This window comes from Alosa pseudoharengus, unplaced genomic scaffold (genome assembly GCF_046254945.1).
Source record: "Alosa pseudoharengus isolate Yale_2024_CS ecotype anadromous, Long Island Sound unplaced genomic scaffold, YU_APseudo_1.1 YU_APseudo_1.1_scf_9, whole genome shotgun sequence".
Classification (NCBI taxonomy): Eukaryota; Metazoa; Chordata; class Actinopteri; order Clupeiformes; family Clupeidae; genus Alosa; species Alosa pseudoharengus.
Genome location: NW_027468881.1, coordinates 11,496,118 through 11,522,134, shown reverse-complemented (window position 1 = coordinate 11,522,134; position 26,017 = coordinate 11,496,118). Strand labels below are relative to the sequence as shown.

Genomic DNA, 26,017 nt, shown 5'->3' with positions numbered 1-26,017 from the left:
GACATGCTTCTCCACCTCCTCTCCCTCCTCTGCCTCACTCACTCTAGTTTCCAGACACACATGCTGCATTCACACTTCACAATCCTCCTGTGTGTGTGTGTGTGTGTGTGTGTGTGTGTGTGTGTGTGTGTGTGTGTGTGTATGTGTGTGTGTGGAGAACTCAAATCTGGTCCTGCTGTGCCAAGCTAGGACAGGCGAGCAAGCTCAGATGTGCACACTAGGGATGTAACGGTATGAAAATGTAACCTCACGCTTATAGTGACCAAAATTATCACGGTTTTCGGTATTATCACGGTATAAAAAGATGCAGAGTGGCTACATGATACAGTACACGTTTTGCGGTGAAAATGTTCCGCCTTTTAAAATCAGGTGTAGCCTAACCTAATCCGTATCGCAGTTAAATCCATCAATTAGACAACAGAATCGTTTCTTTTGAAGGAGGACGATGCCTTCACTTTCTTTTATGACTGTAGAGGTGTGTAGGGGGACGTTTTACCAGCTCTGTACTAGTTGTACTTGGAAGAAACACAAGAAGGGAACCATGAACCAACCCTCAGAGCCTTCCAAACCCCTCAAATAACTAAATAACTCGGAGTTAGGTTCCAGAGCATGGCGATAAGCTTGTCGTCTTCCACGGATGGCGCAAGGTGACCTGAGAATAGTGGGGATGCCAGGGCTTAGTGTGTCTGAGCCCAGTAACCCCCCCCCCCCAAACAGCCACCCACTGCCACCACCACCACCACCTCACGGAGAGGGAACATGGATCGGGCGAGACCCCTTGTGAAAAGAGAGGCCATGAAAGACACAGAGGAGAAGTAGTGCGTTTAGAAAAGTATCCAGAGCATGTTAAGATTAGAGACTTGGGCAAGGCAAGCATAATAAGCAAGTGTGCATTACCGTGAGGCATAGGTATTTTAATGGCCTCCCTCAGGGCGTGTGTGTGTTTATGTCTGTGTGCATGCGTGTCTGTGTGTGTCTGTGGTGACATAAGGTTTGTAGTTTAAAGGTGCCATGTGTAATGTCCGCCAAAAAATCAATTCATACTCCACATTTCATAAAGGATGAGGCAGTATACCTCCAGAAAGTGAGTTGGTCTACCCTAGAGTAACAACCGAGAAACGTGTATTGCAGTTTGGCTGGCGGTTATGTTGCCCGCATACCGCCTCCCATGGCCGAAACTGGTATTATGACACCTGTCGGGCTGTGGCTAGTAATTTAGCATGCTAATTCAGGTTGATATCTCTGCAGCACTATACCTTGTCATTTTTTTAATGACATCATCACCCTTATTTCTTCTCATTCTTTTGATGTGTGTAGCTCATTTTTTGGATATTTTTACCTCAATTCTTACACATGGCACCTTTAAGGTTTGAGAAAACCCCCTTCTCCCATGCTTCAGGATCTATCCTTCTCTCTCTCTCTCTCTACACACAATCTCTCAGATGCCCAGCTCCACTTGGAAAACCAATTAGCAGCTGAGATGATATATATGATAATATATGAACTGAGGATACAGCTTGAGCTCCAGGGACACCGATACACCCATATGGACACAGGGGGCCCCTCCAGGAGGAAACCCAGAGGGAGGGCAAGCTGTGCCGGAGCTCCCCGACCCACATGCCCGGCGTGCCGGACGCGGGGCTGCTTTGGCAGCGGGCCCTACGGTCCGGGGACCAGGGGCCCCCTACCGATTCCCCGCACAGGTGGCAGAGTTCTTGCTGGTTGGCACTCAAACGCTAAGCTAAAATGAGCTGCTGACCCACTGCTATACACACACACACACACACACACACACACACACACACACACACACACACACACACACACACACACACACACACACACACACACACACACACACACACACACACACACACACACACACACACACACACACACACACACACACACACACACACACACACACACACACACACACACACACACACACACACACAGAGAGTCATGGAGAAAACAGCTGATCTGCTGTCACACCATGTAGTCTGGACACAACATCTCCAAAACAGAGGGGGTAGCCATAGAGATCCGTGTGTCAGAACCCCAAAGGCTACAGCAGCAAAACCTTTAGAACCCCATTGTGTCGGCCTCCACTTTCCATATGGCAACTCAATCAAACCAAATAAAGCTCCATCCACATTCTGCACCTCAGCACTCTTTAAAAATCACCTCTCCAACCTTGTCCTCGGCTAATGGCCCAGATGTATGTACAACTGAAATGATATCAGTCCGCTTTTAGTACACTCAAGATAGAGGTGAAAGTGGGGGGGGGGTTCTTGAGTTACATAGACAAGTTGCTGTTGGTTTTTCCAAATAAAAATTTGGCACCGCAGAGAGGTTAAGCTTCAAAAATGAAATGTCAGCTAATCATGACACCATCTCACTTAATCAAGTTGACCAATTAGGGACCTTCAACAAGTGGTTTAAAATAAAAGTCTCTGGTAAGCCCTAAAAATGACTGGGTCTCTGCTGACATTGACCACTGGGGTTCTCAGTCCGCTTCTATGGCCGTGTCCCGCTGGGGGTGTGAAAGGGAAAGAGTAACAGGAAGAGAGAGGGACAATGGCGCGGACAAGGGAGGAGTGCGGGAGACAAGGGCAGTGGTTGGACGAGGCAGGGCCCGAAGAGCGGAGTGTGAGCTCATCTGTTATGACAAGGCTTCATCCTGGCCCCGTTTCCTCAGACGAGAGGGGACTAAAACTTTTCCCAGCAGTCTCGATGGTGAGCGGTTCCCCAGAGAAAGAGAAAGAGAAAGAGAGAGTGGGTCAGAGAGAGAGAGAGAGAGAGAGAGAGAGAGAGAGAGAGAGAGAGAGAGAGAGAGAGAGAGAGAGAGAGAGAGAGAGAGAGAGAGAGAGAGAGAGAGAACAAGACAGCGGCAGAGATAATCAAAGATTGAGATAGTTAGATCCTGATTCACAAGCTCAAAAAAGCGGGAGGATTTAGGATGTGTAAAGAACCAGGTCATTGATAATATTTCCCCATAACAGCTCTTATCTCCTCTGTTGACATTCCTACAGAGTGCATTTAAAAAGACTCCACCGGTTAATGAGTCATAAAAAACGAGCTTTATGGCCGCTGTAAGCAAAACAGAAACAGCATCAGAGGGAGCGGCAGGTGGGGTGCCTTTCCTGCCTGTGATGTCTACGAGAGGATCAAACTAGCCGACAGATACGCTACAAAGAATAAAATCACAGCATGAGATTGTTAACCTGAAGACACATGCCATGGCTGCTTCAAAGCAAGTCAATGAGAGAGAGGGAGAGAGGCCAGGAAAGAAGGGGGAAAATGGCTGTTGAAAAACAACTGTGAGATGAGGAGAGAGGAGGACAGGAGGAGAAGAGAGAGAGAAGTGGGGACTGTCCCAGCTGCCCACTCGCAGAGGCCTGGCTATTTTTACAGCGGCAGGTGGCAGATGGTGCCGTGCCCGCTGACAGATTCTCACTGACAGGAAGGCAGAGAGAGAGAGAGAGAGAGAGAGAGAGAGAGAGAGAGCTGTACCCCACAACCTTCCTGACTTGCAGGACATTTTTCTGATGGCCTGCAACTTTGTCCATGTTCAGACTGAAGGAAGTGCCCCTGTAGGATCTCTTTCAGAGCCGTTTGCTTTCAGGGCTATTTGCTTTTAGGTTGCATGTTGAATAGAGCTAAATAAATTATAGCTTGTTGCGGTAACCACCACTGAATGAACACAGCCAAAATGGCAGCTGAAATATAGGCTTTCATTTATCATACTGGCTCTGGTATTTAGCAATTTAGCAAGTAATTACAGTTGCCATGGCCCCATAGCCATTTAATCGAGTGTTAGCAAATTTATATTCAACTGTCGACTCAACCTCGAGGGTAAGCCTAACTAATTTTCTAGAAATGATTAGTTTAACAGTCTAATGTTGTGTTGTTGTTGTTGTTGCTGCTGGAGAAATGTTGTAGGTCTGAATCTCCAGCACCACAGTGGAAAACCAAAAGACAAAAAGGACCAAGTAGTGGGTCGTTCCTGTAAACATTTGAGCCACTTGAAATCCTACAAGTTCCTGCAAGGGAATGGTGCCTTATGTCTTTATGTCGTAGGCTAGGTGCCTAAACACTCAAATGTGTGGTCCACTTGGTCCATGTGTGCAGTCCACAAAGAGGCCTAGTAAATGTGGGGAAGAACATTTCAAAAGGAGGAAATACCAAAACCTAGAGAGATTCCAGGGCAAAGTTCTTGGATTGTTCATTGCAGAGGTCTATCTTACTGATAGTAGCTTCTTGGCCAAACTAGGCTTTTTGTTTAGCCGATCTGATTAACAGGAAAGTAATTCAATGTCCCTCTTCAATTCAATTAGTGGTTGCACCGAGGGCGAACCCGAACCCATTCCCCCCCCTGAGTAAACAACAGCATGCAGGGTGGTTTACACCTTCCAGGGGAGAGCAGGGTATGGTGTGGTGGGGTATCTGTCACAGAGAGGATGCCTTGGAATCCTTCCTGAGGACATGTTCCAAATCTCAGCTGTTTACAGCTCCGCTGGGCCGACACACAACAGCACACACGCTCCTGTGGACTCACGCCAACCAGGAAGCAGCATGCTGACAGGTGCCCCAGACACCCAACACATCTACAGATCAAAACGCATCCGTGTCAGGAGAGTGTCTGTAGAATGTGCTGGATCGCCTCTTTTGCCTCTTCCCTGTGTGTGTGTTCGTGTTCATGTTCATGTGTGTGTGTGTGTGTGTGTGTCTGTTTATGTCTGTGACATGCATCCACGTGGCAGGAGACCTTTCCAGTGCACTGGTCCGAGCCGTGTCTTGCTCTAAATATAACACTTTCCAGGAGCATGGGAGAAGTACAGTGTGTCAGTCTATTTTGATAAAGGCCATTCACCTCACACATGCCCACTCTCTGGGGACAGGTTCGCTGTAGCCTCATGTTCCTCACTCCCTACCCAACATCTGACGACAATCTCACCACAGGGCTTTTATCTCCTGAGAATTGTGCATCTGAAATGTCACGCTATATGAAGGGTGTTGGTTTACCTCCACACACATAGAAATACACCCTGCTTACGCTGCAGGCAAAACAGCAACGACCTGTGTGGAATTTCTCTAATGCATTTACTACAACCACTATAGTTGTTGGTATGACTTTAGTCGCTCAACCAGGACTGATCTGAGGCCTGTATGGGCTTGTGGAAGCACACCGAGTCAGCGGGTCATTGTAGAAAAAGTGCGCTAGGGGAGAGGCCCGTTGATGTCGATCAGATTTGTTGGTTTTGTACAGGTCACCCCTCTTTGTTCTGCCCAACACAGACCCTCCCGCCTTCACCTCCCCTCCTAGTCAAACATCCCCACCAGCCAAAGTCACATGACTGACTGAACACGCTGCATGTTACTGTTGCACATGTACAGCTAGGAGCTCTTTAGAACATGAGATTCCACAACAGGGCCCCCTGCCTAACATAGGGATGACCTGTTTGACCCCAATCTGCTCTGTGATTGGGCCTCCCGAGTCGAACAGACACTCTCAGTGAAAGCGTGACCCATGACACACCCGACCCCCACCCCACCCCACCCCACCCCGCCTATGGCCAGCATGGAGGTATCGGCGCTTCCTCTACACTGGGGATTTGAGCAGGGAAGCTGTAGTGGCAACGTGGCATAAGATGGTTCTCAGCTGACCGGGAAACAAGCACGCTAACGAGCATACTAGCTGTCAGATGACTAATTGCTTTGTTCTCCAGTGAACGGAAGTGATGTGATAGCTGTGTGCTTGTTTGCGTGTGTGTGCCCCCCTCTCTCTCTCTCTCTCTCTCTCTCTATTTTTCTGTCTCTCTGTTTCTGTCTTTGTGTGTGTGTATGTGTGTGTGTGTGTGTGTGTCTTGAGTAGCCATAGGCAACGGGCTCAGCATGAACAGCATGTGATTACTCCTTTTCATCAGGCAGACATTTTAACTAACAGAAAATGTCTACATATCGCCCTCTAAAATCTTCTTCTGAGGTCATAGATAATGACTTTATTCATGCACTGCACAAACAAATATGTATGCGTGTGTGTGTGTGTGTGTGTGTGTTAGTTGTGTAAAACACCAACGGATCTAAAACAGCCAAACAAAGTTCAGAGAACCCATGACCCCTGAGTGTGTGGGGAAGGAGAGGGAAAATGAAAATGTGTCTACTTTATCTGGCCGTCCGCGCCTGCTGAATAATAGAGAATGAATGCCAGTGCAGCTCACCGAAGACCGTGCCTGGATTACAAAGGCCTGTGTGCACTGTTGCTGCTTGCTGATACAGCTTCTTACTCATTCACTGGCCAGACCACAGAGGGGGAGGGAGGGAGTGAATGAAGGAGAGGAAAGGAGGAGGGAGGGAGGGAAGGAAAAGATGTATGGGTATCAGCAAGAACACAGATGCATGGATAGATTGAGTGGATGGATAGATGGATGGATGGACAGATGAGAACTGAGGAGAGAAAGAGAGAAGGGAGGAGACTTGCACTGCCATCTCTCAGTTCTTAGGTAACAAGCACAGCCTTGAGGGCTGAAGTCCTGAAGTCTAATGAACACACAACTTGGTCGTGGGAGAAAGAAAAACACCCACCCACCTTCAATCTGTGTGCTTAAGCTGCTTACACAGAGGACAGTGGACTTAGGAAAGAGCGAGTGGGCCGTAAGCCGCAATTTGGGTGCCAGAGGCTTGTTTTTAAAAGCTACATTTGATCTTTACTACATCTAGGTGACCATACTCCCTTCAAGGTTTACCAAGCCACACACTGCAATAGAACATGTAATCAATCAGATAATGCACAATCAGATTAATCTATCAGAGTCTGTCATCATTTTGCAAATGGACAAAAATCAAACAAGATCAATCGGGATAAAATGGGGAAACGATAATGCAAGATCTACAAGTTTGAGCTGCAAAGATTTTATTTACTATCAAGTCTGAAACATCCAGGCGGTCGGCTTCTCCTTTGAGGGCCAGTCTTGTACTCTGGCCACGGGGACACTAAAAGCGCTGAGATTTATTCGGTGTTGTGCCGTCTCCCTGTAGACGGGATGGACGCTGGCCTGGCTTGCTGCTCTTATTAATACAGGTAATAGATTTCACTTCGGCCGGGGGCGCAGCCAAGGCAAATTCCGCTGGGTCCTTTGAAGTCATTTCTGATGTGTCTATGTCTGTGAGGAGCGGAGCTAAGCCAGTGCCAAAAAGCTGAGCCGATACTAACCAAACGCTGGATGGATGCACTTCTTCTGGGCCCCATCTGCAGCCCTCTCCACACACCCCCATCCAGCAGTTCTCTGAGGGCCGAAGCTCCCTGTAACCCCCCCCCCCCCCAAGCCTAATCTAATCTCATCTCATTTAGCCTCCACTGGCGTGTGTGCCTTAAACACCACTGCCCCTGCAGCGAAAGGGAAGAAGAGACAGTGAGTGAGGGAGGTAGAGGGGGAGGAGGGGGAGAGCAAGAGAGAGAAGAGGGGGAAAAAATCCCATAATTCCTGGCCATGAGGCAGTGATGCTGCCTCACGCTCTTGTGCACGTGACAGCGCCTGTGCTCGGCACTTCGGTGCAGCATCTCCCCCTCCCCCTTCATGCCTCGTCTTCAACACAGGTCTGAGAACAGCCAGTGCAGCCGCAATCAAGAGCACGGCTGATGGCTAATGGCTGATAATGAGCACAGAGTCATGTGTATTTAAAACAGCCAAAGAGAGGACTGACTAATAGATATTAATTTGCTGAGCATCAGCATAAATCAACAGGGGGGAAAAACACCTTACAAAACACCTTAAGATGCAGAATTTCTTGCAGTTACATTTCAGAGCGTGGGATAGTATCCATGCCTGAGCTATGATAGTGTGACTATTATGATCATAATTTTATGATCATGCATTTTATGGTCACAATGTGTGTCAATTCTTTCAGATGGAACGGATTAGGAGGCGTCTCAAAATAGCTGCTGCCATTTTACTTGTGCCTCATTCATAACTACAGTTGTAAACCCTCCTGAGCTGGCTGCAGTCAAGACAACATACAAGGCAAGAACGAGAGAGAGAAAAAAGAAAGTAAGTGAGGGTGAGGCAGAGAGGGGCTGTAACTGTTCACTCACACGCAGATTTAGGCATCTTAATACGCTCGTCAAATAATATTTGGAAGAGACTCGCCGTTATTTTAGGCTTAGCTTGGACACAGCACAGAGAAAAACTTTGTCACCCATTCATCTAATGAATGTTGTTCTCCTCATAAGGATTTCAGTATTTCAGCAATCAAATAATCCAACTAAATTTTCAGGACAGGGCATTCCAGTTGGCATGAATACCAGACTGAGAAAATAGAAAATATAAACAAAACCATTTACATTGCTTTTAGTATTTATTTAGATTTAGATTAACGACAGCCCTGCTACGTATCCAACTATAAAACCAAACAATGGCCGTGTTAAAGAGTTCAAGCATCTAATTCGCATAGCACTGTGTTGGATTTAGGGCTGCTGACCCCGGCTAGACCCAGCCTGAGTTACGACCGTGAGGACCAGGGGTCGGACAGATGGGGCTACACACGCGAGTGTGAAACCACACCGTGAAAGGAGAAATGCAAAGGCAATGTCACAAACAGCAGCCATTACCCTGATGGAGCAAACCAAGCCCACACAGAGGTGCGTAATAATAAACTACAATGACCACAGCCATGAGCATGAGAGAAGGTACACAGCTGCTGGGTCTGGACTTAGACTGGCAATCTAGGGCACCTCTATATGCAGTGCACACACGCATGCCCTCACTGCATTCTCGCTTATGTAACAGTCCTGTCGTGGTGGATGGAGACAAACAGAATATCTGCATCTGTGACAGAAGTGTTGGTGCATAGAAATATGGGATGTTGCTTATTCAATGGCAATTACAGGGGATCTAGGCAAAGACTTTAGCACGAATAAAACAGGAGAGGAGGACATGTCACTATTGATCTTGAAAAAGGAGCCATTGCAACATGCTGAAATACTTGTGCTTAGCTAGCTCTCCTAAAATGGTCTTGAGAGACATTGGAGGTCAAAAGGTCAGTGGCACTGATACAGGTGACGGGCTATAACAATGATTTATAAACCCAACGTTTGTGAAATAAATCAATTATAGCCCTTAAATAGCAACAATTCACACCCTTTATTGACATACAGACAGATAGACGTGCCTCTAAGTTTAGACACATTCTTTCTCCGTCAAGCAGATCTCAGGTTGGTCATTACAATTCAGGATCAAGCCAGCCACCACTATTTCCATCCCCATTTGCCCTGTGGATGGGACAGCTCAGCAAGTCTGGGTCAGGCCCCAACTGTGTGCTCCACTGTCTGCCAATACATCCTGCTAACCTGAATACGGGCTTTGCTCTGGACTAGGTCTGGAATGCTCTTATGTGGTGGCTGCAGGCGGTGGGGACAGAGGCGGTGGGGACAGTGACGGTGGACGAGGTGGCAGAGGAATGCGACACCTTGAGTGTGGGCGGCTCTGCTCGGGCACCTGGGAGGCTTGTGGGGGATTAAGCGCCTGGAGCCGACCTCAGCCGAGCTCGGGGATTACGCTGCCTAATCAGGTCAATCGGCCCGCGAGCACACGCGTCCACTGACAGCTCAATATAAAGACATAACTTTCCATCGGACTGCATTCATATTCCTTCTCCTCACCACATAACCTTCTCTGTCTACCTCTCTCAATCACTCCATCTCTTTAGGTCTCTTGAGATGTGACTTTCTCTCAGTCCATCTTCCAGCCCATCACCAAAATTCCTTCCATTGCCATTTCTCTCCCTAGGGCATCTCTCTCTTTCCCTCACCTTTTCTCTCTCTCACTTTCCCTCACTCTCATTCTGTCTCTCTCTAGCATGTAACACAACTCCTCTTGAGCCTGCTGGGCGTCTGCACTCACCACCTCATGCTCCATTCATCCCAGTTCTGACAACTGGCTGTCCATCAGTGGCAGAGACATTCTTTTGCTGACATCCCCCACCCCTCTCTTTCTCTCAGGTAGTCCTCGTTCCCAGCAGACAAGCTGTCAGATCACCTTGTACCTCCATTTGCCAAAGATGGAGAAAGTCTCCACTCAATAGAAAATGGTGGCTTTTGCTGTGTTGTCAGAATGAAGCATTCTGACCCTCTTAAAAAGGTCATAAGCCCAGACATCCCTAATGCAATTATGTTTTCTTCCCTTTTCTTATATGGACACCCAGCTTCCAAATTAGTCAAAGGTGGAAAAGAGAGGCGCGTGACTTCCATTGGACCACCAGGAAAACCTGATTGTGTGGAGGAAAATGGGAGCACTGGGTCGACATATTCTAAATAGACCAAAACAGACCACCAGTGGGACTGGGTGGCAGCAGCAGGCTGGGGCGCAAGGAGGGGTTACATAAGGCGGCGGCAGAGGATGAGCAGGCACTGGAGGCTCTGACCCCAGCGAGAGTCCATCCATGGCTCATAGCACAGGGCAGCCCCTCACGACTATCCCACTCCACACTGATTAGAGGGGGGGGCGGAGAGAGTCAGAGAGAGGTCTGGCTTGAGGGCAAGTTGGAAGAGAGTGTTTTGGAGAGTAGGGGTGGGGGAGGTGGAGGGTGGGTGGGCTGAAATCAGACCCTCAGACTTAATCAAATAATCACTTCACCACAACTATGCCCACTACCATCCCCCATTCAGGCTCACACACCCATATTGTTTGGCAAAGGGTAAAGGAGGAGGAGGAGGAGAAAGAGAGAGAGAGAAAGAAAGAGAGAGAGAGAGAGAGAGAGAGAGAGAGAGAGAGAGAGAGAGAGAGAGAGAGAGAGAGAGAGAGAGAGAGAGAGAGAGAGAGAGAGAGAGAGAGAGAGAGAGAGAGAGAATGGTCCTCACACATTTCCTGCAGGGATGAAAACAGTTGCCATGATCCAGCCACTGACCAGCAGGCTGCCATTCTGTCCTCACACTATCACACAAGAAATCCAATAGCATGACAGTAATGGACTAAAAGGCATCACAGTAGTTCAGAAAGAAACACACGCACAGACACACACAGACACACACAGGCACACACAGGCACACACAGGCACACACACACACACAAGAGCTAGTCAACATCAGTCTTTCTTTAGAAAAAATATTCCACGTCCATTTGAAGTAAGCTTCAATCTTTAGCAATTAATTTTTAATTTAGCAAACCCTCCAAAGTGTAATCCATAAACCTGTGCTTCTCTTTTATACTCAAACATTTGCACGCAAACTTGGCCTACTAATCGAAACTTTCTAAGGATGTGTGAAGCACCTTAAACCACAAGTGAGGCTGAGGTATTTCCTGCTTCTCACCAAACATGCCTTTGGCGGGTATTTCCTGCTTTAAGCGAAGCAAGCCTTTAGCAAGGCCTCGAAACACACATCAATGCCACCACCACGACTAAGGCACCAGGTCAATAGTACCCAAGGTCGCAAGGATGTGCAGTTTGCTTTCTCCATTTCAGGGAGACTTTCCCCCAAGGGTCATACCATTTAGGAATGGACTGAAGAAATACACTTGTGTCAAAGTTCATCTTGTTTTGAAAGGGGTTCTATGATTTCAGAGGATTAAGCCAGCTCGCCCTAACCAATGCAACAGGACAAAACACCATTGTAACACTGTAACACTGCCGGGACAAAACAGCCTAGTAACACTGCTAGGCTCAGGCATCCTCCGGTAGAATGTGCTTATAGTCAGTTATATGAACCAACCTCTGCAAGGACACACAACCTCGAATGTGAGCATGCAGCACGGTCACATGACCTGGAACTCGTCCTCGTTCCATCCAGACCTCTACCCTGACACACACAACCATTTATGTTCACAACAGTCTCTCTCTCACACACACATGCACACTCGCACACACTCGCGCACACTCACACACACACACAGTCACTCACTCACACACACACACACACACTCACTCACACACACACACACAAACCACTGCTGGGTGTACCTTCCGCATTAGTGTCCTGATGAGGAAAGGTATGGGCCCAGAGCCAACTCTCCTCTACTCTGGGGCCTGCGTGCACCGTAAGCGAAGAGCTAGAAAGGACTGCAGCCTCTCACAGGCTCTCACTGCCCTGCTTCAAACCCTGCATGCATACCTCTGCATCAGACACCTCTACTGCAGGCCAGCCTGTCTGCTGGGACACAGAGAGGTTCCACCAGCTACCAGACACTTTCAATGCAGGGAACATTTTACAAGGAAACACGTGTGCATTGTAGTATGCTTTGCTGAAGTTTTATAAGGAACCAACCGGCTGGAACTCAACATCCACATTGATACAATGAGGTTTAATTTGGCACAGATTATTGAACCTTGTAATGAGAGGAAATGCTTGAGCATGACTATCTCTTGTGGATCTTGTGATTAAAATATGACTTTTCCTGTAAGTTATACAGTCTACGGTCTTAGTTGCAAAAAAAATCTCTTTGAAAATATATATTTTTAAACCATAAACAGACTGCAGAAATCTGCATTATATGGAACTTGCCAGTACAGATTCTAGCTGATGATTCATACTGGGTGGGCACGATGATTCACTAACTTCAAACGCACGTCATATGGCTGCGTATGTCCACCCTGGCTCATCAAACTACATGTGTTTTTCCACCTAGGTCACTCAGCAAAGACTCCCATCCTCAGCCAACAACATGAGGTACACACAAATATAAAGTCTGTGCTTAGATAGATAGATAGATAGATAGATAGATAGATAGATAGATAGATACAAGCTTAACACAACCATACTGATTCTGATGTGGACGTCTAATAACAGATTAAATGGATCACAAGACTTTATATCAACAGGAGTACTTCCACCTCCCAAAATTCTCATCTATTGACTAAATGATTCAGGATATAAATATAACATGACCTCATGACCACCCAGAAGCTAACATAGCAACTTCATTATGTGGATTATGTGTGTAATGTGGGGCACAGGGCAGATGGTGTCTTAGACATCAACAATGACATACCCTTGACAGCAACTATGTCTGAATTGTGATAGTTTCTCAGCACACACACACACACAGCCAGGGGAGGTGAGAGTGGCTTCAAAATGGACCAGCTCAGCATTCCTGACACACAGAGGTCCTCCGGCACCAAATCCTTTCCTTCCACCTCCTCTTTCCAAAGAGAGGAGGGAGGCTAATTCACAGGATCTTTTTTACAGCCTTTTAGCATCAAACTGGAGATATTCTCCTTTTTCTCCCCAATTTACAGCTCTTCTGATTAATTCTGGTTTTCTTAGGCTTGCTTGTCTTACTTTGGGCTGTGCAATGTTTTGAATCCATACAGTTCGAACTACTTGCAGAAGAGAAAGAACAAAGCCCATTTAAACATTTGTGTTTGGATAATAGAGAGGGCACTTACTGGTGGTCTTGCCTTGCATCTGAATGATGCATTGGGATTCTTTGCTGGTCTCCCTCGAATTGAAGGGGCGCACTCTCACCGCAACTTTCACCGAGGCCCCAGACATGGTTGCGACTGTGGGGTTTTCACACCCGGGTTATTCCGCTTTTCCTAGGAAAAAAATGACCTTCAGATTTTCTCACAATCGACAAAATCATTAAATGAGCCAGTTATGACACAATTACACAGTTATACACATAATAAGGTTCAGTCTATAGCAGTAAGTGCCATAACAGTAAAATGTCACCAAGGGCCTGCAGCAAATAATCCCGCCCCCAATTCAACAATCTTGCTTGACTGCAATCCTTCACTAGAGCATTGAAGCGCAGAACTGCATTATTGGGGTTTCTGAATTGTGTTTAAATCAGCGTTTGTTATAGTTGAAAGTTACTGTAGGTCTATGCATAAAAGTCAACACAAAAGCCCGATAAACAATGAATGATGGCACATAGTGAATGCAGGTAGCCATGTGTCATGAAACTGTCATGTCAGGGACAACAAGACCAAAGGAATGCGAGAACACACTGAGCATAAACTGCTATCAATGAGAACCAGTAGGGCTATTTAGCAGGATTGCACACACTTCATTTGATCTGCATGTAACATTACAACGGTCTGGGATCTGTGGATTGCTCTCATTCGTTTCCATTCCCGAACTGTATTTCTCTGGCTCGACTCGTAAACATGGCTGCCGCTAACCTGCGGCAGGCAGGGATGGGCCATATCTGGACATTCCATTTAAGCACTGCCCGGCACAGGCTATACAGACTATAGCTTGTAGATATTTGACAAGATGATCATCCATATATGTAAACACGAATATTTTTGTGCAAGACGCAAATTCATCACCTAACTGACCTCAACTGACGACTGTCTTTTGGGATATAAATCTCGAGTTTGCATTGCTCAAACGCTCCTAGTGCTGTAAGCCCCAATCTATTTACATTTGTAACAATAATGTTAGCAAAACTCTCATGATAACCTTCTTGAAAAGAGATGTTGTGATCCTGTGCCCTTGTAGACATTCCCTTCCTAAAGCATAGCTACGCCCATGAAATTCAATCCGACTACTTTGGGCAGGAGAAGAAACGGCTAGGCTACACCAGACAATAACACTTAGATTTGCCATTGCAAGAAGAACTAAAGCACCTTTTAATATGAACTAATCTGCCAGTGGAATTACAGTCCAGATTGTAGGCCTGTGTTTAACAGTTGCCTGTAACATACGTATCCTACAGATGTTGAGAGGAAATCTGTAGGATCCTATGTCGCCTTGCGGTAGGCTAGCCAAAATAGAAGCCTATGGCTACAGTGTTGCAACTTCATGCGCCGGTGATTTTCAAACAAATGTTGATACCTATAAGTCATCTATGGCTGCAAATCCACACAACAGCTTTAACGATTAAACATGGGAATGCAATTGAGGTTAAGATTTCATCTGATTACAGTATTTCCATCATATTTTTGGCCCCACAAAACTCTTCAACGCCCTTAATAGCATAACAACTTGACGGGGCACCATTTACATGAAACGTCACATAATATTGCACAGGAATAATACGAGGAAAAACCAAACAATTCTAGCTAACCTAGCTTACATCCCGTGGAGGCAAATATGGTTCCTAAGCATTTGACCCAAAACACCTCCCTGCCATCTTGCAAACAATGCTGCAATACAAAATATAGCTATAACCTTAATAATGCATCTTTGACTAAGTGTTTCTGTCTAAATTCATCAGAGGGGTAAGTAAATAGGCCTAGAGATTACTCACCTTAGACGATCTACGAGAAAAGACTAGAACACCATAGAAAACCAGCAGGATTTGGAGGCTGAATGACGTCTAGATCAATAATCAGAGTATAGGGACATAAAAAGATTGTACAGTTCCGTTTTTGTCACATACACCCATTATAGCAATGCTTCATTCTCCACCATACGGGCTTCCACTGCATTCGGTGCTTTCGGCCGAAGGTTATTTTTCCTTGCGAGATGAGCGGTGCTGGTGGATCGGTTCACTAGCTAGCTATGGAGATGGTTGAATGCCTTGATTTACTGAAAAGATTACGTCAACTCTCGCTTCGCCGTGTTGACTGTCAGCTGGGTAAACCAATTGTATCGGGTTTGTCCTTGTGCGTTGTATTCATCATCCAATGACTATCTTCAAAGTACATGAAGGGTTGGTACTTTCGTCGTGACGCAATACTGCAGGATTTCTTACGGCCCTCGCACCATTATTACTAGATCGTCTGTCTGTGGTATGAAAATACGCCACCTGGCAGAATCTTGAGGAAAGTGTAGGCTAACCGGAGTTCGTTTTTGGTGTTTTCAAAAACCTTACACTTTATGTTAAAACTTATGAGATGTTCTTTATCTGATAACCCATATCAGAAATGTAAAATATTTGCCTAGTGATAGTCTACCCTTAAACTCCAGATGAAAATGTAGCCCAAGTATGTAGACTAGACTAGGCCTAAGCATCTACCGATAGACAATTATAAAAGTAGCCTACTCCACCATTCTAGATAAGTTTTTTTCCAATGTTTTACACTCCAGCATTTTTATAATAGACTGACCCAGTGGTTCTCAAACGTTTTTTATTTCATTCCCCACTTTGCCATTTTGCTGGGTTGATGGGGTCAATGTTAAAGTACTTTTTTCACATCTTGGTTCCACATTAGTCTACATTTCCTGTCTCAGTCCGCTGGATCTGATGTTATTTTAATTAATATGTCGGTCTGTTCATGACTTATGTTTGTGTGTGGCTATTTTGTTTTGAATCTATGATCTTTTTTGTCAAAAAAAAAAAAGCCTTATTAAAGATAGGCACAAAAGAACAAATGTCTTCCTCTTCCTCGCACCCCACCTGTCATGTCTCTATTCCCCACTAGTGGGGCCTGCCCCACACTTTGAGAACCACTGGGCTAACCCCACCTCAAAGGATACAACACATTCCTTTCATCTTTAACCATGAGACCATGTGGAAAACCAAAACAAAAGTTCACATGAGAGCTTTTATTTATTCACTGACAAATTCCCCCGCATGATTCCATGTTTAAAAAACAAGCATGACACTAGAGTGGCAAGTCTGTGTGCATCACCATTTATTACATTTCAAAGTCCTGAATCCAAAAAAAGATTTGTAGCAAAGGAAGCAAGGTCCTGTACAATTTAACTTTTGTAATCTCTTTCTTTTAAATAAAATTGAGGGGAGGGAGGTGAAAAAAATAGGACTCGGCCATATAACTTCACAACAGATTTCAACAACCAAGGTGGGGGTGGGGGTGGGGGTATGGACAGCAGGATCTGATGAACCATTTTCAGCGTGGGCACAGAAATCAATGACAGTTTTGAAGACAGACATCTGGTGTGAGCGCATCGTTCTCTAATGCTGGTCATGCTGTACGAATGCGTCACACTCGGATGAGGTCCTTGGACTCACGCTCGAGCATCATTGCGATGGTCCAACTCTGTCGGCGCACGGAGGTGCCACTTCAGTCATGAGCATGGCGACTTGAAGTTGACAGGGTAAAACATTCAATACCACACATCATTTGCTGGTCAATCCAGAGCTGCACTGACCATTTCAAAATGCCACCAAATCAAATCCAACCTTTTACTTTTGTTAAAACAACAATCCCCTTTTAGGCAGTCGATTTCAGGACATTTTTTAAATACACTTTTCCATTTCCTTCTCTCCCAGGGTCATCAGTAGAGGAGAATGTATGGTGATTTATATTAAAAGCCAGAAGCCGCCTGACCGTGTGGAAAGACCAGTTTTGCATTTTCTAGACCACATCTACTCATCTTGTTTTACCTCATTGAATACTGAAAGCAAAGTAGGATGAAATGGGCAACAAAGAGAACAGTCCTTCCATCCAGTAAAAATCAGTGTCCTTTTCTTTACCTCATTGTTAAAATCAGTCAAAATGCACAAATAAAGTTGCCTTTTTACTTTGTAAATGTCACAACAAAAATGCTGGGCTCTTTTAAGATCCAATTAAGAGGCAGTCTAACTACTTTCCGTAAGTTCTCAGCAACCCCTGGTACTCATTCAATTAAATATATGTATATATGCCGATATATATACAAAGTCATCAGCAAAACTTTTTGTTTAAAAGTCTAATTTTTTATTATGCTTTTGTTTTAGACCCAGGAGCCTAAAAGACAATGGCTCAATGAAAAAAAAAACAAGGGAAGGAAATTAAATCAGGATATTTTCCTTTGTGTTACTGTTGTTTAGCTGATTTTCTCTCTCTCTCTCTCTCTCTCTCTCTCTCTCTCATAGCTTGGTGTTGAATTCTGGCATGGTGAAAACCTCCCTCACTGATGGTCACATGTGGTTTACTAAGACAATCTGCCCCCCTGCTTCTCCCGCATCCAGGCATGGATACGCTCCTTCAGCTCTGGCACTGTGACACAGAAATCACACACACACACAAAATATGTATTAGCGGAGTATCTCTATGCATCAAAGATGAGTCATCTTTAACATACACTGATCTATGTATGTATTTCAGTACCTCTAGACACACACAATATCATGTCTTTAGTAAGGATAACATGTTTGTGTTATTAGTGTAATAACAGATTTGTGTTTGGTTAATAAACATGTGTGTATTTTCTGAAGGCTCTGTATGTACGCCATGTCATTTACCAGACTCCAGCATGCTCTCTGTGAGTTCCTGCCGGTTGAAGGGGTCTGTCGGAGAGTTGAGGAGATGCCGCAGGATGATGGAGCGGTCCATGATGTTGCCGGACGGCAGAATCACCGGATCAGTCATCAGGGTGTCCATCAGAGGGTCTATTATAGACACAGACAGACAGAGAAGAGGACTGATACCACAGCTCTGCCACACAGATCACCGGCCTGAGGCAGCTGACAGGCTGCTACAGCTATGAATTCACATTACAGAATGATTTCCTGTCGTTTGAATGAGGATCTACCTACCTCTGTGCTTCTAGAGCCTACCTCTGTGCTTCTAGATCCTCATTCAAATGACAGGAAATCATATTAAAAAACTGTAAAAGAACTGTTTTGGCCAGTAGCCATCTCCTATGTATGACATGAACTAACCCAAACATAAATAGATAGAGATCTAGATATCGGAGAAGTAAGCTATGTTTATACCCTGCTCCCTAACCCAACTTGACTTGAAAGCGGTCATGGCAAAGGATTCTATTTCTATACAGGGATTAAAAATAATACTGTGGGATCACCAATGATGTTTCAATCTAGGGTTCCACTTAGTGAGACCTCCAACAGTGAGGGGAGGGCATACCATACTGGAGCTTTACCTATTAAATAGAGGTGCAATATGGGGCATGTCTCCCTATACAACCTCTCTGCAGACACCACGCAGGTTGTGGTGAGGATAAAGACCCAGTGTGCCAAAAGTGTGTGATGCAGGTGTGTGTGTGTGTGTGTGTGTGTGTGTGTGTGTGTGTGTGTGTGACAGGAAGACAAAGGGGATACAAAAGACTAGATAGGAGACAGATAGGAAGACCGTCAGACACAGAGGTCATTCTGACCTTTAAACTCATCGGGGGCGTCACTGTAGTCCATCTCTGACTGGGAGTTCTTGGCCACAATCTCCTCCACCTTCTCCGAGAGCAGTTTGAACTTCTCAATGGCGATAGTGGATTTGATGCCAGCCTTGCGCATCTTGGAGATTACCTCCTCAAACAGCTCCCTGCTATACGACCTCTGCACCAGGGAGAAAAAGAGACAAAAAAAGTCAAAAAAGAAAATATAAGCAGAGAGAAACAAAGAAGCTGCTTTCAGACCAGTATAAGTCCGCATGTTCTGTGGATGTCAAGCGGTTGGGCCGTATACCTGAACAACATAACCGGTCATTTGGAATTCCTAACTTACCCGGCTGTTACACTTCTCCCCTTCTAGTATTTCCGACGGACATTATGTAAATGAGCTTGTGACTGAACGAAGAGAAGAACATGGAGATTCTGTTTATGTGCGTGTTCAACTACACAGAGATTCTGTTAATGTGCGTCAGTGTCACACATGACCGCATAATGTCAGCATGTTAGCATCATATCTGAATCAGCCGAAGGGTTGGCCGTCCGTTTGACAAAGCTCCGCTTATACTATGGAGGACGTGTCTGAAAGCAGAGAGAGAGAGAGAGAGAGAGAGAGAGAGAGAGAGAGAGAGAGAGAGAGAGAGAGAGAGAGAGAGAGAGAGAGAGAAAAGGAGGGAACAGCCTCTTTTCTCCCCATAAAACAGCCTCTTTGCCTTGTTTTCCACAAGCCTCAGGGATAACATGACACAGCATTTATCCCCCCCCCCCTCCCCCTCTCAGGACCTACACTCCGTAGGACACATGCAATGCAATATTTGGAGTTTGCTGACAGGGAGACTTTTTGGGCTGTTGCTCCTCATTCAGGGAGGAAAGCAAAATTATTCCTCATTCAGGGAGGAAAGCAAAACTCAAAAGATGAGGTTCAAATGTGTCCGGAGTAGTAGTGGCGGGTTCCGAGAGCTTTTATTTCACGTGTGGATTTCTAAACCGGTCCGCACAGATTTCTTGCAACTGTGACATTCTTTTTCATCAATTTACCTTACCTCTCACCTGGGCCACTTAGACTGTTGTTAGTTTTACCCCACTGATGACGTGTTGTTGCAATGGTAACCCGGCTCAGTACGGGAGGAACCGCAGTTTTTCAAAAGGCCTAAAGCAACAGAAGCCCACCTGGTCATCAGCAATGGCCTTGGCGAAGCGTGCGCAGTCCAGCTGCAGGTAGATGTCCGTCAGCTGGTCCAGGAGCTTCTTGGGCTCGAAGCCATACTTCTCGGGGTTCTCCACCTTCAGGTCACGGCACTTGGGTCCACAGAGCTGCTGGAGGTTAAAGTTCAGCATGGCAGCCAGACGAGGTCCCAGCTCCTGTATGGGGGGGGGGGGGGGGGTTACCACAGGCAACCAGTCAGTCACACACCGCTGCACTTTTACAGCTGCATTCTTTCCACAGACTCACAGCCAAGCACTGGAGTGTTAGTGGAGCTCACTTTCAATCGTGTCCGCTCTCCCTCACCCTCACCCCTCCCAACTCCGCTTCCTCTGCCACCATCTCTTTTTCCTCTCTGGCTAAATAAAACCTATGTTCTGAACCCCCCTTCTGCAGCTCAACTTTCCCTGGGGACTATAAATACCTGAGCAAATCAGGGTGCAACGTGGCCCATCATTCTGTTTCTATATTCCCCTTGGATGCAGGGTGCTACATTTATGGGAAACATTGTTTTGTGTAATGTAGAAAATTACCTGCTTGAAAATACCTATACACTAACACTATACCTTCACCTGGTCACGTGTATGGAGGCATAATGTGATCTAATTTGATTATGTTATATGGGGCATACCACAGCGAAATGAGTTCAGTGTTGCGGGTTTATTGAATATTCATAATTCACAGACCTTAGGGCTTAAAACAAGGGGTCATTTGTTCAATTCCGTTTAGCCAACCCAGAGATATTGGTCAAAATGTGAAAGCTATCCTCGTCTCAGCAAAAAAATAAGTTTTGAGAAAATCAGTTTTAAAGTTGGTGAAGTGTAATGGTCTTTGGCTACGGATTTCTTTGGAGAACGGACAACCGAGATTGACAGCGACAGCGACAGCAAAGAAGTCAAATGCTGATGAAGATAGGCCTACGTGTGGTTTCAACTGAACCGGCTGCCAACATTCAGAATCTCTATTGTTTAATCTGAAAAAATCCGAACTACACAACGCAGCTTCTAAATGCTCCATTCACGCAGGCGGTAAAACTCTTGAGGCATTCGTAGCCTATAACTTGAGGTAGCCTATAATGTTCGATCAACTTCTGAAGATGACAACAATAGCCTAATGCATAATGCATAATGTTTTTGAATCGGGTGAAATCTCTGCGAGGAATCTGGTCTGCAACAACCATTTAGGTGGCTGTTTTTTCTGCTAAATCTCTTGGCTAAAATAGAAAATTTCTTAAGAATAATTACGAGTGGATAGCCTATTTATGAGGACGTCTTGAAGAGGTCAAAAGCCAAAACACGAAGTTATCAGACCAAAGAAAATGGAAACTTTCCTGTTCTCACGTAGGCCTACAGCAAGCGTCTGAACGAGGAAGAAACTTTAATGCGCAGCCTACACATTTGGCCTTTAAAAACAGTAGTTTTACAGTAAGATATGTCAATGAGTGATAGATAAGAGGTTAAGGAATGTGTTCGTGGTGAAATGAGAAAATACATATACCGTAAAACTTCAAATAATAGCCGAGTCCCAAATGGACGCCTGTCTCTTTTAAACGCCTGGCGTGGCTACAGGTTTGGGTTAAAGGCCGGTCTCCAATAGACGGCTGGTCTGTTTTTAAGTTCAGGGTTAAAACCCGTCAGATAGTCTGTTTAAAGCCCGTTGCAGAAAAGAGTTCCCAGTCAGCACACATACCTCTCCAAGACTCATGGAAAAGAACTGAACAGCTTAATTACATCGCGTTCCATTTAGAACGTCTTATTTTGATCTTACAAACAGCGGCGGCATCTCACTGTCAATACGTGTCGTAGTTTTACATCTACTGGAGATCTTCTTGTCTTAATTATGATCGCGTTCCATTTAGAACGTCTTATTGGGTGTGAATTAGATGCTGCACGTCGTTGCAAGCCGTCGCAAAGCATTCACCATGTCTAGTCACATTTGCAAGGTTTTAGAATGTTGCATCAAGTTGCTGCTTAATAGAATGTTGCAGCTCATCTCGTTGCGAATCTTTGGTGTGATTTGGGCTTGAGTATGGTGCAGACTGCGCACGCTAACGTTATGATTAGATGGCATTAAAAGACTGCGGTGGGGAAAAGCTAGAGTTCCAAATTCTATAACTTTTTTCAATATGAGCTATGCCTATATGTCGGACTTCGTCATCGTTCAATTCATCCCTTGTGTTTTGCGGATAGGCCTATGGTAAGCTTGTTTTTATGCTGGCAACAAAACAAAAAGGTTCACAAACGTTATTCTTTATTCTAAATGCGTACTGCCATGGCGATAAAGAGAAAGAAGTAGGCTATGATTTGAAATGTAAGCTGACTGTTGTCAAATTTGCCAAATAAAATACGGGAGAAAGCATATGGTTAATGTTCACTCATGCTGTTTCATTCGTGCTGAAGGGAGAATGCAACATTACGTACGTTCCATTTTTGCATAAATAATTACTGAACGGTTTTGGTCAGGGCTGATAATGCAACTGCATTTGACAAAGGACGATATGCTAGGTTGCTAGTGACAAAATATATGCTTTCAGTGTGATACGATCTCTTTGTAAATTATGTTTGATTAAAAAGTGTTTAATCTGTTCTGGCTATCCCCGCTATTTGGATCTTACTGTATCTCACTCAATGAACAACATCTCAACACTAAATGCATGATGATCCGTAATTGTCATTAGATAGCCTAGTCATATAGGTAGACATTCAGTGTGATTGAAATAATTAATTTGGTAATATTTTCCATCTTTGCCAAGGAAAAGTTTTGTGTAAAGGGAATTAAAGGCCTGTCTCATATAGACGCCTGTCTCTAATACTAGCCGGTGCAGTTTGGCGATTTGGTAAAATAAAAGCCCGGGCTATTATTTGGAGTTTTACGGTATTAGTAATTTTTCGACCCTCTCTGCATTCAAATCGCTATATCTCGAAATGGATTTCCGCGACACTGGACTCATTTAATCGTGGCACGCCCCATATGCATGCAACAATGGTATGAAGCACGGAAGTACGATCGAAATATTACATGATACAGATTGTTTATACAAGCCTTGTTGAGTTCCTGTTGTAAAATGAGAAATAACTGAAAGGAATCTAGGTGCAGTCTTGTAGGTAGTGCCGAAAAGTCTTTGCAAAATTATAGTCTGTGACTACATGTGGGAGGGTGTCAAATCTTGTATGGGCAGCATTAATGTACTAGATATTGTCGCCACTCGGAGAGGCAAAAGATCAAGAGCAAATTCCTTTTTTCACCCGGTATCACAGTTCCAGACAGCCAGACTACCAGACACAGACACAACCAGACACTATTGAACTGAGCAGCATGCTCATACACCCAACACCATGACATTAACCAGCTGACCATGCTGACTCTGACAGGTACTGAATGGGCAGAGGGTGTGTGTGTGTGCGTGTGTGTGCGTGTTGTGGGGGGTTACTCACAGGTCGGAGAAAAGGCTTCTGGACCTGCTTGGTCAGAATGTGGAACATGTCCACAGTCTCCGTGGCCAGAGCCAAGTAGGAGCGCGAGACCCGCTCGTCCTGGGTCAGCTGGGACTGCCGACTCTGCTGCTGCTCCTGGGGACCGGTCAGAGAGGGAGGTCAGGAGACGGACGATTCAGAGAGATTAAAACACAGTTATGCCGCAACGCCTTAGCTGCAACTCTCAGCAAACCCACTCTACACAATTTTGCTTGTAACCAAATCAGTTGGAGGTAGTGTGAACATATTTGCATATTTTCTACATTGCCCCTAAGCACATGAACATCAATCAGAGCACAAACAACAGCTATGGTAGCCAAAATTAAATGTTCACTTAGCATAATATTTAAAATTCTGTGTGTAATTATTTATACAACAGCACCCATGTTTAAGTCTGTTAAACTGTCTGATACATATAAACTCTTGCTAAGGTTCTCGAGTGCAGGTCAGTCTGTCTCCTGCAGAGTGGACATAGAGGTGCTGACCCTGGGCAGCTGATCCCACTGCTCCTTGTTCTTCATCTCCTCCTGGATCTCATGGATGCGCTTCAGGGACTCCAGGCTCTCGTCCAGCAGGAAGGTGGTGTCGTTGATCAGCATGTTGATGTAGCGCACAAACTGCTTTCCAGAGCTACAGCGGACATGGAAACAAGCAGAAACTGAGGGGTGAGTGCTCATTTTATAATGCCTCATAACATTAGGATTCTCATTTATGTTTATGCTCGACTGCATTATTTTTTTAGTGTTGGCTTATATGCCATTTCACACCGAGAGAAAGTGGAATAGAGCATTACGTCCAATATTCCAATATGTGGTTTAATGTTCTACATTATGTCCAATATTCCAATATGTGGTTTAATGTTCTGCATTTCTCATCAGTAGGTCACTTTGACACTAAAAGTATACTCCTACTTCATGACCCTGTATGATAGCTGTCCCAACCATGGATAATGTAAGGCGCCAGGGTTGTTATCACTTCTTGTTTGTTTTGCGTCAAATGCCATAGGCTTCATTGATTAGGGTAGCCTGGATGTTACTGTATGATTATCTATCCTTTGCTCTTGTGTACTTAAACCCTGGATAATTCAGTCAGAGTCAAGTCAGAGACGCATATTCTGAAGTGCATTGTGCATGTATGCCTCTCTCCTACCCTGGAAATCCAGAGTTCTCGCGTGAGCACAATTTGAATTTGCTCAGCGAGTCACTCTGGCAATGAGTAATGAGGCTCATTACTTATTTCCCTTGTATCGTGGGGTACCAAATCACATCGGTGTATCTGATATAGGCGGGCCAGAGGCGAGCTAAACAGATGACGACAGCGCTGCAACTAATCAGTCAGTAAACATTAGTCGTCGTTATCCAATTGCGTCGAAGTCTGGAATCAGTCAGTAAACATTGGTACATTTTCAACTGCATGCCGCCCCTCGAATTGGGCAGTTACATTAGTTCGGATTTGGGTGTGAAATCTCCAGGCTACCTCTCTCCTGTATACAGCCAAATTAAACTCTGCATCTTGATTGATTGTGACTGTGACTGGATCTCGTGTCTCACTTTGATGTGCCATATTTTTGTGACCTAAGCATGGCCTACTCACTTGAACTCCTCCAGGAAGGTTCCGTGATGTGCAATGTTCTGCCACAGGCTCTTGAAGATGGTGCTGATGTGGTAGCGGATGGTGAACTTGTCATAGAACTCGCTGGTAGCACCGGTGTGCTCCACATCTGCACGTTAACAACATAGGGTTACTTTCAGTTACAACAATCCTCTTTATTTAAATGGCATGTGTTAGAATATTATTACAGTATACTATACTTATACACATCTTATTCAATTGGCTGAGGCTTTTATCAACTTTGCAAGGACCATTCTCCCTAGTGCAACTTTATTATTTTAATACTTTAAACTATAGCTTGATATTTTTATTATACAATATATATACACATTCTACTGCACATTATAATTTACAGCAGTAACTGTCTGCTCTGTGTAGACTCAGACTGCATCCCTCCGAGGCAACTCAATGTGTTTCTCACCAGTGTAGAACTTCATGAGAGCTGGCACCAGCTGATGGATGGCGAGCGGGTGGTTCTCCATCATCTCGAAGAAGCGCTGAGTGCGGGGTTGCACCGCCGGGTTGGTGACAAACAGCACCTCCACCAGCTTAGCAATCAGGTAGGGGTTGCGGATGTAGTTCTGACTGCAGATGAACACGATCAGGAAGGTCACGATGTCCTGAGTGCAAGGCTCGTACAGGACCTGGGGAGAGTACCTGCAAACGAGACGGATGCAAGCACACACAGACAAACAGTCAGTCAGTGTCGAAACAGCAGGCACAGATGGAGCTGAGACATACTGCTACTGCTGCCGCGATTGGTCGACGTAACCG

General features: G+C 45.2%; 2 protein-coding genes across 5 annotated transcripts in view; both read right to left on the bottom strand.

The window, feature by feature from the left end:
- Positions 1–15,438, bottom strand: part of kif1b (kinesin family member 1B) — a 69,165-nt gene extending 53,727 nt beyond the window's left edge. For all 3 annotated transcript variants that reach the window (XM_076276940.1, XM_076276937.1, XM_076276938.1), the window contains exons 1-2: positions 15,192–15,438; positions 13,381–13,530 (exon numbers count right to left, since the gene is read on the bottom strand). In XM_076276940.1, the coding sequence (XP_076133055.1) occupies positions 13,381–13,486 (106 nt within the window). In that variant the 5' untranslated portion in view covers positions 13,487–13,530; positions 15,192–15,438. The remainder of the gene's footprint in view (positions 1–13,380; positions 13,531–15,191) is intronic.
- A 1,066-nt stretch (positions 15,439–16,504) lies between these two features.
- Positions 16,505–26,017, bottom strand: part of ube4b (ubiquitination factor E4B, UFD2 homolog (S. cerevisiae)) — a 28,249-nt gene continuing 18,736 nt past the window's right edge. For both annotated transcript variants that reach the window (XM_076277452.1, XM_076277453.1), the window contains 8 exons: positions 25,665–25,900; positions 25,226–25,352; positions 24,118–24,262; positions 23,594–23,728; positions 20,126–20,317; positions 18,950–19,124; positions 18,075–18,221; positions 16,505–17,829 (listed from right to left, as the gene is read on the bottom strand). In XM_076277452.1, coding sequence (XP_076133567.1) covers positions 17,765–17,829; positions 18,075–18,221; positions 18,950–19,124; positions 20,126–20,317; positions 23,594–23,728; positions 24,118–24,262; positions 25,226–25,352; positions 25,665–25,900 — 1,222 coding nt within the window. In that variant the 3' untranslated portion in view covers positions 16,505–17,764. The remainder of the gene's footprint in view (positions 17,830–18,074; positions 18,222–18,949; positions 19,125–20,125; positions 20,318–23,593; positions 23,729–24,117; positions 24,263–25,225; positions 25,353–25,664; positions 25,901–26,017) is intronic.